At 49.0% G+C, this 13724-nt stretch overlaps 1 protein-coding gene across 3 annotated transcripts in view; it reads left to right on the top strand.

Annotated features, from left to right (window-relative positions):
- Dcaf4 (DDB1 and CUL4 associated factor 4) overlaps positions 1-13114 on the top strand; it is a 20207-nt gene extending 7093 nt beyond the window's left edge. Inside the window, exons 3-14 of one of the 3 annotated variants that reach the window (XM_028782140.1) lie at positions 410-510; positions 871-1028; positions 1689-1771; positions 3160-3262; positions 4955-5098; positions 6524-6573; positions 7551-7630; positions 8651-8752; positions 8882-8979; positions 10376-10549; positions 10846-10960; positions 12497-13114. In XM_028782140.1, the coding sequence (XP_028637973.1) occupies positions 410-510; positions 871-1028; positions 1689-1771; positions 3160-3262; positions 4955-5098; positions 6524-6573; positions 7551-7630; positions 8651-8752; positions 8882-8979; positions 10376-10549; positions 10846-10960; positions 12497-12759 (1471 nt within the window). In that variant the 3' untranslated portion in view covers positions 12760-13114. The remainder of the gene's footprint in view (positions 1-409; positions 511-870; positions 1029-1688; positions 1772-3159; positions 3263-4954; positions 5099-6523; positions 6574-7550; positions 7631-8650; positions 8753-8881; positions 8980-10375; positions 10550-10845; positions 10961-12496) is intronic. The other 2 variants (XM_028782141.1, XM_028782142.1) reach the window with 2 other exon arrangements.
- Positions 13115-13724: the final 610 nt, after the last annotated feature.

Below are 13724 nucleotides of genomic sequence, written 5' to 3'. Positions count from 1 at the left end.
GAAGGAAGGAAGGAAGGAAGGAAGGAAGGAAGGAAGGAAGGAAGGAAGGAAGGAAGGGAGGCCGACCCTTGTTTGATGATTCACAGAAAAGGTCAGGTAAAGGCTACAGATCTAAGTAGGACCTTCAGCGAAAATGAATGAGAACCAGCACTGGGGAGGACGCTTGGTTTGTAGGTAGACTTTTTTGATTTCCCAGACCTATGTTTAAAAGCTGAGTGTGGGGTCATGTGCTTGTAACCCCAATGCTGGGAAGACAGACAAACACAACCCCGGGGTTCACCAGCCGCCTAGTGTGCTTTGTGAGTTCCAGGCCAATGAGAGGCCCTGCCTCAAAGAGATTGACAGGCAATATTGTCATTTGGCTCCCATGAGCGCACACACTCCTATTGCCACAACTGTGTGTCAACAGGTACACCACAGGGGCATCTCAGAGCTTGCAAGATTCTGCCCACCATGATGCTGAGTCCCCGTCAACCTCGTCCAGCAGAGCTGGAGAGTCTTCAGTGCCAGGTAGGTGGTAAACAGGGCAGAGCCCCTGGCCTGCCAGGAGAAAAGATAACGTCTTATCCTGCCTCAAACCAGGTAGTCACCCTGTCCTGGCTGCCATTCCTTAGCCAGGACTCCGTCTCTTTGCTTTTTGGGGGAGTCAAGAGCCCATTCTTGACTTGAGGGAATTCTAGAAACAAATTGATCCACTGACAGAAGGAGCCAGGTGTCAGGAGTGATTCTGGGGCAGATGGTCTCCCCAGGAAGCACCTCAGTGGCTGACCATGGCTGTCACTTAGCCAGCAGAAAAGACATACAGACTCTTTATGATCATTAGGTGGGTCTGTTTTTCAATTGGGTCAGTTGAATTTTTTTTTCCTAAAGATCTTCCAGGTTTTTACTTTGACCCTGAAAAGAACAGATACTTCCGTTTGCTCCCGGGTCATAACAACTGCAACCCCCTCACAAAGGAGGGCCTCCAGCACAAGGAGATGGAGAGCAGGAGGCTGCAGCTGCTGCAGCAAGAGGACAAGCAGAAAAAGGTGGGCTACCCTTGGCTACCCAGTGCCCTCTACGACAACAGCACCCATCTGCCACTGAGAGCAGGCTGCTAGTCAGATGTCCTGTGACACTGACGTATGTCAGAATGTGCTATCAGAGTTTCCCTAGCATGGAAATGATGGAGAAAAGACTAGGCAAGAGGCCCCATCTCCCACTTCCTTTTCTGTCTGCTGACATAGACTCTGGCATTTGGTCTTACTCTGTATATACCAGACTATTGCCTATGAGCGAGCAAGAGGTGTGGCACAGACCGGCAAGCCCCCAGATTGCCTTGTGCTGGGTTTTTCTTACTGCCAATGAGGGGAGAGTTTCAGAGGACACCATCAAACTTCATTCATCAAATCTCTGTTCATTAATACCCGTGTCCCTCATTGTGTCCCATGGAATTAAATACGTCTGTTACCCAAACTACAACACAACAAATATACAGTGATTTTTTTTTGTTTGTTTGTTGTTTTGGTTTGGTTTTGCTTTTTTTTTTTTGGCAAGGTCTCTCATAATCCAAGCTGGTCTGGAAGGCACTGTCTCCAAGGATGGCTTTGAATTAGTGTCCAGTATACACCTCCCCAGTGCTAGAATTCCAGGTTTATGCTAGCATGGCTGCCTTCACTGATTTTTTTTTTCCTAATTTATAAACTTAGAAAATTACCAGACTAGGATTTAATGCATCTTCCATCCTACGAAAAAATCAGCTGGGTTTTCTCAACTTCTCCAGTTATTGCCGGTAAGATAATATCCTATTTTTCCTGTCTTTATTTCTGTAGTTCACAAATCTAGTCAGGAGAGACCTTGTGGTATTTTATGAGCAGTCTTCATAGCTGGGGTTATTGTGGGGCTCTTGGGAATCCTGCTTGAGGTTTAATAAAGACACGGAGACATCTATATTAGTTTAAGACAGTTGACTTTTGTTGGGAATGTCTCTCAGCTAGCCTCTAACTTAACCAGACTTGTCCACCTTTGCCTCTGCTTGTGGTTCTCACTGCTTACTTCCCTGCCTAGTCTGTCTCCCTTCCCTCCTCTGCTTCTGCCTATGTTCCGCAGGTCTTTAAGCCCCAGCTCTAAGCTGCCAGCCCTTTATTATGCAAAAAGCCACTACTTACTTGACCCCCAAGCTTTAGAGGCTCATAGCCTTCAGGCAGTTTGCCTTTTTTTTTTTTAAGCATTAAAAGGCTTGTGATTGAAAACCAGCAGCTCAGTGTGAAGTTGTACTTGCTTCACACACCTGACTCAATCCCTAGCATTTCAGTGTGTGTGTGTGTGTGTGTGTGTGTGTGTGTGTGTGTGTTACTTTTGTGATCTCCACTAGGTCTACTTAGTAAGATAAATTGAAGGGAGACAGACAGACAGACAGAGCTGGGAAGTAGGCATTGAGAACCACATGCAGAGAGACAACGGTGGAGAAAGGCTGGCTAAGAGACAGACCCTCCTGTTTTCTAAAGAGAAAATTGAAGTTCAGAGTGCAGTGACTTTACTCCAGGTAAAAACAAAAACAGGATCTGTCTAACCCCAGGCCCTGATCCCAACCCCCTACCCTCTGTTTCCTCCACGTGCACATGAGGTAGACTAGTGCCTACCTCAGGAAAGGCTAGCCATGCAGGGATACCATACGGCCTCCTGCATCTCTCTCCCAAGAGGGGAGAAGCCTCTCTCTCTCTCTCTCTGCTTGACCTGGAGAGGAAGCTGTCCCACGGAAGAGGAAAGGGGCAGGGAGGTGGTTCTCTACATACCTGGGATCTTCTCATCCTCTCTCTGTGTGCCCTTTGGCAACTTGATCAACTCTCAGGCCTATTTTCTTCATCCCAGGAGAATGTCTGAACTGGGTGACTGGAGAAATCGCGCCAGTCTAACTCCGGACTTGGGGAAGGGCTTCCCAGTCGTTCAGTTGTCTGTAGCATTGCGGATGAGAAGTGCTGGGGAGATGGGTGTGGGAAAGGCAGAAAGAATCCCGCTGTCTTGCCTTTTTTACAGTTGAAACATGACCTCATTGCTTCTGTGACCCAGACTGGCCTTGAGTCATCATCTCAGCTGGTTCTACACAGATGATACCCCTGCGTCAGACTCAGGCGTCTGCCTGTGGTCCCCATGCCCTCCTGTTTCTGTTTCCCTCCCCAGTTTATCCCATGAGCTGCGAGTGAGCTGTATGGAGAGGAAAAAGGTAGAGATTCAGAGCTCAGACCCTTCTGCTCTGGCGAGTGACCGGTTTAACTTCATCCTGGTGAGTGAGATGTGTCTGTCAGTGCCCAGGTGCGGCTGCCATTCTTGGCTCGGTGTTAGTACTCACTAAGCCTGGCTAACAAGAAGCTGATTAGTGTGAAAAAACAGGTGTCTGCCTTTCAGTTTGGTGGGGTTTTGTTGTTTTTAAGGGGTGTGTGTGTGTGTGTGTGTGTGTGTGTGTGTGTGTGTCCTGTCCTATGAAATAAACCTGGGTCTGGCACACAGCACAAACAAAGTTATCTTCTCCCTGGCTGTGCACAGTGTGGCAGGATCCACGTGCCATCAGCTGCAGCATGGCGGGCTTCTTTGCTCAATGTCCCTGACTTCAGTGGCAGGGTCACGCATACCTCCATCACATCAGTTGTAGGAAGTGGAAAGTCTCTGTATCTACTAGAAATTGAGACCAACTGCTAGAGTCTAGGGTCCAGTCCGTATTGTTAAGGAGCCAGAGCATACCCCCCTGCACATGAAAGATCCTCCTTCTCCATGGGCCTCCTGAGTTCCTGTATCCTTCCTGGAGGCCAAGGGAAAGCCCTAGAGGCTGAGACTAGGCCATGGAATCAGTGAGCTGCTGGCAAGATGAGAGGCGAAAGCCACAAAGTGACCCTTGAGGCCTCTTGGCCCAGGAGCCCCTGACAGCAGAGCCTGCCCATGAAAGAAGTACTGGGGCCAGGCCCCACTCTCTGCTACAGCAGCCCTCCTGAGGGCAGTAGGTCCTCTCCAGCCCCTTCCCATGTGCCTGTGGTAGGGCAGCCTCCCTGTAACCCAGCAGCACATGTGACTAGCTGGGTAGTATGGCCAGAGACTAGGAAGGTAACTTCCCACTCTTTTTTTTTTTTTTTTTTGTTTTTGTTTTTTTTCGAGACAGGGTTTCTCTGTGTAGCCCTGGCTGTCCTGGAACTCACTCTGTAGACCAGGCTGGCCTCGAACTCAGAAATCCACCTGCCTCTGCCTCCCAAGTGCTGGGATTAAAGGCGTGTGCCACCACCGCCCGGCCAGCTTCCCACTCTTGATTTCCATTATTGGTAGGTACATCCAAGCATCTAACTCTTCAAAATTGTGAAGTAGGAATTTCGTGTGTGAGTGTGTGTGTGTGTGTGTGTATGTGTGTACATACACCTATGCACAGAAACACACAGTTACATAGGAAAAAAAGATAAATATAGATAGAGATTTTAGTTTAAAATAATAATGTTTTGTTTTTGTTTAGAGTTTTATCAAAGGAAGTTTATTGGGGGCTTTTTAAGACAAGGAGATGATACTCCAGGCTGGCCTCAAACTCAGTTCTCCTGTGGTAGTTAGCTTCCTGAGTGTTGGGATTACAGGCCCTATGTTGTATATTTAAATTAAATGGAGCAGGGTCTCACTATGTAGCTTGTTTAGAACTCAGAGCTCTCTGTGGCTTTTATGGTGGCCACATGGTATAGTCCTCTGTGCCAACATTGAGATTCTTCCAGACTTGTTTCTGAGGTGGTCACTAAGGACACGAGACTTCCTGGTCAGGCCCTCTTTTTCCCATCTTCATCAGTGCCTCAGAAATGGCAGGGCAGATGCTGAGATCACTTTGCTGGAGTGTAGTCGCTGAGCAAGAGCTAAATTAAATTAGGTCCCTGCCTCACTCCATCCTAGAGAGAAGCTTAGGCAGCCCACATGGCTTGGCCTGAGAGATCACTTGCAGCCTGTTTCCCTCCAGGCAGACACTACCAGTGACCGCCTCTTCACAGTGAATGACGTCAAAATTGGAGGCTCCAAGTACGGCATCATCAACCTGCAGGGCCTGAAGGCCCCCACGTTCGAGGTGCACATGCATGAAAACCTGTACTTTACCAACAGGAAGGTATGCCCTGTCTCCACTCTTGTAGCCTCTTGCCTTTGGGCCTAGGCCACTGCTGTAGTTGGCTGAATTCAGAGAGACAAAGGGAAAACAGCTTTGTGAAGAACCCAGGAACAGTCGTCTCCCTTTTCCAAGGGACAGATGGTTTGCTAGTTCCTGAGAGCCCACAGGAAGAGCAAAGCCCAGCCAGAGTCTTTTTTTTTTTTTAAGGATTATTTGTTTTTAATGGATATGAGTACACTGTAGCTGTCTTCAGACACACCAGAAGAGGCATCAGATCCCATTACAGATGGTTGTGAGCCATCGTGTGGTTGCTGGGTGAACTCAGGACCTGTGGAAGAGCAGTCAGTGCTCTTAACCACTGAGCCATCTCTCCAGCCCAGCCCAGAGAGTCTTAACATGAGAAGAGAAATTTAGTTTAGGTGGTTGGGGCAAGCTCAAGGCAGGGGCTTTTACTAGCGGTCAGGATATTCTTCTCTAAAGGATCAGCGCTGATCTGGGGTGGTGTAGTTCCTGGACTGGGGGCCACAGTGATCACAGCCTAGTGGAGGCCTTTGCTGTGCTTCCCAAAATGCCAGGTGCTTCATCCAGGAATAGCCTTTATGCTGCATCTAAGGCAGTGACTTCCTGTTTGATAAGACAGAAGGCACAAGCTAGAGACTGGTAACATGGCTTAGGGAGGCCAGTGTGATGGCTGTACTCTCACTCAGCACACAGAAGGCTGAGACTGGGGGGTCACTGTTTGCCTAAGGCTAGCCTGAGCTACAGGACGAGCCCAGCTGTACTTTCCTCTCTCAGAGGAGGCAGAGAAGGGAAGGAAAGAAAGAAACCCCTAGAGGGTAAAGCAAGACACCGGATACCTTTGCTTAAGAGTTAAGTTTGTCTCCTGGCCCTGTAAAAATAGAGAATGCAGGTCTGGCTTGGGAGAGAGGGCCATTGACAAATACCTTAGCATGGGACCCATGCTGAGGCACAAGGACTGGAGCCTGGAGTGTGCTCCTTCCTGTCCCTCTCAGGGCCTAAGAGGTCTGAGCAGGGAGCTCCACCATCCTCAGGATGCTCCTTCCAGCGCATTTTAATAGCAAAACCTGAAGAAAGAAATCACACGTCAGATTAAGGGGTAATTTAGTGGTCGAGTGCTTGCCTAGCATGGTCAGAGCTTTATATTCAGTCTCTGTACTGCAGGGAGTCGGGGTGTCATGTGTCTGTGCCTCTTTCTCTCTCTCTTCTCTCTTTCTCTTCCGTTTTTTCTCTCATTTTAAGGGGTGTGTATGTGTGTGTGCATACTTGCACACATGTGTCTGTGTGTGTCCAAAAGAGGGAGTTAGTTCTCATGGTGCTGGGGCCCAAACTCAAGTCCTTCGTAAGAGTAGCAAGTTCTTCAGGAGCAACAGTCAACCTAGTCTTTTCTCTCCCGCTTCCCCACAGGTGAACTCTGTGTGCTGGGCCTCACTCAATCACCTGGACTCCCACATTCTGTATCCTTCAGCAGGTGAATGGGTCTAGTAGACAGCCATGTCCTGGTATGGACCTGAGCATCTGTGGAGATAGCAGAGGGGTGTCTAACCTTTCAGGAAAAGACTACACCTGGGTCCACAACAGAGAGTCTCCATGAGCAGCCAAGGTACAGCGGTCGCTGTTTCTGGGATGATGATCAAGTTCCTGTGTGCCAGACATCTGGGACCTGATGTGTAGTTGCTAGAGATATAGCCCTGGGTCCTAGAAGTCTGGCTTCAGGGTCTACCTGCTCTACCACTGACATACAGGTTTAGGCTCGTGGGTCACTAGACAGACCCAGCCTCTCTGGCAGAGGCTCTGCTTTGGCAAGGGAATAAAGTAGCAAGGGTAAGCACAGCCCTAAGAAGGTGCCCGGCTGTGAGGTGGAGGGAGGAAGCAGCAATTAGAGGAATGGGATGCCATGGAGTTTCCTTTGACACCGAGCACAAGACTAGGTCTTGGGCCCCGTGGCTGTAGAACACGCTGGTCTCTGTTCACTCAGAGCCCACGGGACTTTTCTCTAGGAATACACTAGCCCACTGTGATGGTGCCTGTGTTCCCTGTGTGAGATTTGTCTCACACATGTTCATGACACTTGTCGTGGGTTCTGTCTTGTAGCTGCTGAGTTCCTAAGCTTTCATGCTTGAGACGTACGTAGTTCACCATGTGGACAGGCAAGTACACGCGTGGGCACGTTATACCATGGCCTTACCAGACTCACCTCACCTTGAAAAGCCCAGGTCTTTAGTAGAAGACGGGAGACAGATTGCAAGGGACTAAGAGCTCTTAACAGTGTCTGTGACATCACGTTCCTGAAGAAACAGAACGTGGAAAGAGTAAAAAGTGTTACATCTGCATGTTGTTCTCTGCCCTAACTTTCTGAAGGATACTGATGGCATCCTTCTCCCAGAGGACGGCCCTGTCTGTACCTGACGATCCTTAACAGATTTTTTTCTAGGCTGTGCCTCATGGGCCTTGCAGAGACACCAGGCTGTGCCACCTTGCTCCCCGCATCACTGTTTGTCAGCAATCCCCAAGGTAAGGAGTCCTTTCCTTAGCTTTGGAAAAAAAAATAATAATAATAATACTTTGAGGATGTGTCCTCTGTCTCCATGGGGGGTCACTGAGATGTGGGTACCAGAAGCTGGCTTGGCCCCAGTTCAACACATGGGGCAGGGTGGGCAACACTGAGGGAGAGCTGTCAAAGTCTGGCCCAGGATTGCTGCATTTTAAAGTTTGCAGCTTTTTGTAAATCCGTTGAGGTCGTGTCAGCAGCTAGAGCAAATCTGCACATAAGTAGCCAGTGCAAGACATCAGTGCGTTGGCTTGAGCTGCCAGTAGCGATCATCCAGAGGCACTGATTAAACTCCCATGCGTGATAGGCATGCTGGCTGGCTTGCAGCAATTTGCTCCTTCTGACAGACTTCTGCCTGCTGTCTTCAGACTTTCAGAGAGTTGGCATCTGCCGGGTGGGGTCAGCTCCAAGAGTGCAGACTCCAGGCAGAGCAGGCCCAAAGTACAGCTACTGCATTCCCAGGTCTAAGCACATGGCTTGACCTCTGGAAGACGGAGGCAGCCTGCCCCAGCAGGTTCCTCATGGAAGTAGATGAAGCCATGAACGTTTAGCCCTGTTGGCATCTTACCGCCCAAAAACTTGTGGGTCATGCATCTTACCACTACAGATAAGGAAACTGGAGCCTTGGTCCGAGAGTTCTGAGGCTGCGAATCCTAGCAGGCTGAGCCAACCTCTGGGGAGGACAACCCATTACTGCTGACCTCTTTCTGTCATAAATCCACCATTGCTACTTTGGAGCTCTATCTGCAGGACCTCATCAAATCCTAGTCACGTTCCAAAGGCCCTGTCTCTGAAATGTGTCACCATATGGCTTGGGGGGTGGGGGAATTGTTGCAAATATGAACTCTGGGAAACACCTAACTCATGGCTGGGGTCTGAGCCGTGTTCCTGGTGCTATCCCAGGTCTATGGTTGCTAGCCTGGTATCAAGGAGAGATGTCCCTGGGCCTAAAAGGCAGCCTTGTTTTACTTTGTTTCTCTTAGCAGGTACAGACCAGCCTGGCATGCTCTGCAGTTTCCGGATCCCTGGGGCCTGGTCCTGTGCCTGGTCCTTAAACGTCCAGGCAAATAACTGCTTCAGCACAGGTTAGCCATAGCCACCTCCTTGGGTGTCAAGTACAGAACTCCACAGAACTAAAGACCACACCCAGCAGGTTCTCTTCCCCAGATGGCCAGCATCCCTGGTCTCAGGGAGCCGTGTCTTGTCTCCACCAGGTTTGTCTCGGAGGGTCCTATTGACCAACGTGGTGACGGGACACCGGCAGTCATACAGGACCAACAGTGATGTCTTGGCCCAGCAGTTTGCAGTCAAGGTTAGTTGGGCTGGGAAGGGTGTACTAGAATGTTCCCTACAGTAGAACATTTGTGGGGGTGAAACTGGGTTTCCCTGCTGTAACATCTGGACCACAGCCTCTTACAAGGAAAACAAAGCGTGGGGAGGCTCAGTGGGCTACTTCGTTTTGTTTGTTTGCTTGTTTGGATTTGTTGTTGTTATTGTTACTTGATTTGGTTTTCTTTTTTCTTTTTTTCTTTTTTTTTAAAGATATATATATATATATGAGTACACTGTGTTCAGACACAGCAGAAGAGGCATCAGATCCCATTATAGGTGGTTGTGAGCCACCATGTGGTTGCTGAGAATTGAACTCAGGACCTCTGCCAGAGCAGTCAGTGCTCTTAACCACTGAGCCACCTCTCCAGCCCTGATTTGGTTTTCTTGAAACCAGTCTCACTATGTAGCCATGGCTAGCCTGGAACTCATTATGTAGGCCAGGCCATCCTTGAATTCACAGAAGTCCTTCTGCCTCATTGTCTGGAGTGCTGAGATTAAAGGTGTGGGCCACCAGGCTACACTGAGACCAGGTCTGAGCTGAGCAAACGTTAACTGATGTGGAACTGTCTCCCAAGCGCCTTAGCCAGTTGTTAGCAGGTCTTGAATACTGGATTAGTCAGTACGGATCATTTTTAAATTCTAAGTTGGGACTACAGGTGCAGCTCGTGAGTAGAACGCCTGCCCAGCAGCCCAACCCTGGAGATTAGTCTCATATAGAACTTACGAGTTAGAGATTGAAAATTAAATTGTCTTCATTACTGTATTTCAAGGACTTAGCTATAGAAAATGCTCTTTCTTTAAAAGAGTCAGAGGAGGGAGTCAGCTGGCCTGTGTTGGGCAGGAGCAGACCTGACCATTCAGCCCTTCATCCATCTGTGATAAACCCACACACTTAACCTAGCTGTCTGCTCTTGCCACCAGTCCATCACCTCAGATCTCACCAGAGCCATAATGGATACAGGGAGACATCACTTAGGCCTTAGGAAAGAAGCCTGAGGGGACCATGGATCTACCTCCAAGCACCTACAGGCTCACTACAAGTGATACTGAAGGAGATACAGGGTCTGTGTATTCTACCCTCTTATAAGAACTCGGCCTCCAACCTGGTGTGGTGGCATACACCTTTTCTCCCAACACTCAGGAGGTAGAAGCAGGCAGATCTCTGAGTTTTGAGGCCAGCCTGGTCGACAAAGCAAGTTCAGGACAGCCAGGGCTCTGTTACACAGAGAAACCCTGTCTCAAAACAAAAACAACAAAAACAAATCAGCCTCTCTTCTAATTCCACTGAGACCCAAACTTCTCCCAGCCCCAATGCCAGGGCATACCCTTCCTTACAGGAAAGTGGTAGACACTGGGCACTGTTCCTCTCTCCACAGACTCCTTTGCTGTTCAACGGCTGTCGTTCTGGGGAGATCTTTGCCATTGACCTGCGTTCTTCAAGTCAGGCCAAGGGCTGGAAGGCTACCCAAATTTTCCATGACTCATCAGTGACCTCTGTGCAGATCTTCAAGGAGGAGCACTACCTGATGGCATCAGACATGGCTGGAAAGGTGAGGAATACTGACCTCAGGTCTCGGGAGAGCAGGGTGCAGGGCATGGCACACAGGTGTGCCAAGACACCAGGGTCGGGGCTATCCTGGGAGTTCCTTTGCTGCTCGAGATGTTTAACCTTGCCTAGATAGAAGTGCGGAGGGCCTCTGTTCTGTGAGTCTGACGGACACAAGGCTATGAATCTTCATCCATGGAGAAGGCCACTGAGATCATGTCACCCTCCGGCTGCATACCCGGTAGTCGCTGTGTGCCTGCTAGACCCTTCCCAAGTAACCCTTTGTGCTTCTGCCTACAGATCAAGCTGTGGGACCTGAGGGCCACTAAATGTGTGAGACAGTATGAAGGTCATGTGAATGAGTATGCCTACCTGCCACTGCATATGCACGAGGAGGAAGGGATCCTGGTAGCAGGTGTGTGGGGATTGGGAGGTCCCATCCATCAGGTGCTACCTGTAAGGGCTCTCACATCTTAACCAGCAGAGGGAGGAAGTGGAATTATGGGAATTAAAGTGAATTATGGACCACAGAGATATCAAGAGCTAGCCCTCTGTCAGCATGTTAGTGGCAGGTAGCACCTCACAAATGGGCAGCTAGGGACTAAGTAGGACGTTGGGTCTCTTTGAATCACGGGATCTCATCAGGCACCATCTTGCCTAAAGTGCTCACTTAAGAGAGCATGAGCCATTCTGCTCACTCTCCCTTAAGAGGATGCTGAGAAATTCAGGGTGCCTAAAGTGCTTGGATCCTGGCCTTCTAACATACCCATGATCCACCAAGCAGCGATCTGGCCACTAAGCCTTGAAGGAGTTAACCTGAGTAGAGGTTGTACTCTTTCCAGGTCTATAAGCCCAAATCAGTGTTTCTACATAAGGAACAGGAGGCCCTTGACATGTTCTCAGTCTTCCCGAAGCCTCACGTGCTAATGTTCCTAAAGGAAGTGCTCACCCATTCCGTTAAAACTCTTGGGGGATAAGCACCATTACTGGGATGGGACTTTTCTTGATGTCTTCATCAGCACCAACTCTGGACTTGTTCTTAAAATGATATTCCTGGAGTCTTGGTCTCAGCAGAGTTTCCTGTGCTGGGTGGTAGACACAAGGGGAGCCTTGCTGAGAGGCAGGCAGTGTCTGCCCAGCCACAACAGCCAGCCATGTCCCCAAACACATCATCTGCCATGGCACCACTATGGGCCCAGAGTGGCCAAGTGGTCATTTGAAATCCGACTGCTAAAGCCCTCCACAGATCTAGCGTCTGGTCCACTGTAACTCATGGTGGCCCATGCTACGTTGTCATAACGTGGAGTCTTGTGAACTTCAACTTGATCTCTTTAACTAGAAATAGCTGTCATCTGCTCTGTCAGGGTGTAATGTGCTTCTGGGTAGTGTCAAGAGGAGCCCAGCTGCCTGGCCTCTAGATAAGGTGGGCTGGACTCCACTTAAGAAGAACCTCTGCCAGTAAGCCAGGGTGCTGGCTGAGCTCAGGCACTGCAGCCAGGATGTCCTTATCATTTTGAACACCTGCAGCAAGGTAGTTAGGGTTCTGAAGCAACGGACCAACTGGTGGTCTTAATTTTAAGAAATGTATTAGCAGAAATACCTTCCCCCAGTGCAGTGGTTCACAGTCTTCCTAACACTGCAACCCTTTTAATAAGGTTTCAGTGATCCCTCCCAACCATAAAATTATTTCCACTGTTATTTTGTAACTGTGATTTTGCTACTGTTATGAATTGTAAATATTTGTGTTTTTCTGGTAGTCTTAGAGGACCCCAGTGAAAGGCAACCCAAAGGGGGTCACAACACACAGGTCAAGAACTACTGTACCAGGGCCTTTGTGTTTGGGCTTAGCACAGTCACATCTGGCCCCGAGAGGTCCTGAGAAGATAAGTTTACTTGCTGTACGTACTTCCTTCATTCCCTAACCTGCTGTGTTATTTGTCCTCTTTCTTAGTGGGCCAAGACTGCTACACAAGAATCTGGAGCCTCCATGATGCCCATCTGCTCAGAACCATACCTTCTCCATGCCCAACGTCCAAGGCCAACATTCCCAGTGTGGCTTTTTCTCCTCGGCTTGGGGGCCCCCGGGGAGCCCCAGGGCTGCTCATGGCTGTCCAGCAGGACCTTTACTGCTTCTCGTACAGCTCATCCTGTCCAGACAGTCAGAAGGAGGGCACGTGGGAGCTCCCTTCTGTTTCTAATGAGGACATTTTATAAATGGTACTCACTGTATTCAGATGGAGTCCTTCAGCCTCGGAGGGCAAAGTGACTACAGTGAGGGCTGGAGAGATGGCTCAATGGTTAAGCATTGGCTGCTCTTCAGGAGGACCCAGGTTCAATTCCCATCAACCAAATGGCAGCTCATACCCATCTCAAAGTTCAGTTCCAGAGAATCCAGCACCCTCTTCTGGCCTCCTTGGCAACAGGCAGACATGGGATATGGATAGAAATGCAGGCAAAACACCCATACACATGAAATAAAAGATAATTTTTTTTTCAATTTTCTAATCTTGTCAAAGTATGTGAAATGACATAAATAAAAGCTCAGAGCATGGAAGGCCTTATCATAAAAGGTATGTACTTCCTTTGCCTACTAAGTTCCATAGATACCCCTCCATTAGCGAAGTAGGCTCTGCGGAATGAAGACTGACAAAGCAGAAATAAAGCTGCTTTCACCAGGAACTGCCTGGTGGGGAGACCACCCGAGTGCTGCAGGCCCAGGAAGAGCTCTTCTGCCCTGGAGAAAGGCAGCTGGGGTGTAGAGGGAAAAGCACACCATGGCTTTGTCTGAGGAATCAGGCCCAGGTTTGACACCATTACATGTGGCCTTCTCACACAGTACCAATAGGTCCTGGATTCTTCTGTTACCACGTGTGGGTATTGGACGGGAAGATGGATCTGAACATGCCTTTCTCAGCATTTTGAAGAGGTAGCAACTTTTAGCTTGCCAGTTCTACCCAAGGTCAAAGAAAATGGCTTTGACTTTTTGTAATCTTAGAGTGGCAGTCTATGGAATATTGATAGTGTTAAAAGTCTTTTCTACCAATCACTAAAAAGCATGTGTGGTAAGTTTCTGGTTCAGACTATGTCTTGTCTTTCGAGACAGGGTTTCTCCATGTAGTCCTGGCTGTCCAGGAACTCACTCTGTAGGCCAGGCTGCCCTTGAACTCAGAGATCAGCCT

This window comes from Grammomys surdaster, unplaced genomic scaffold, assembly GCF_004785775.1.
Source record: "Grammomys surdaster isolate TR1022 unplaced genomic scaffold, NIH_TR_1.0 721, whole genome shotgun sequence".
NCBI lineage: Eukaryota > Metazoa > Chordata > Mammalia > Rodentia > Muridae > Grammomys > Grammomys surdaster.
This window is presented reverse-complemented; position numbering and strand designations above follow the sequence as displayed.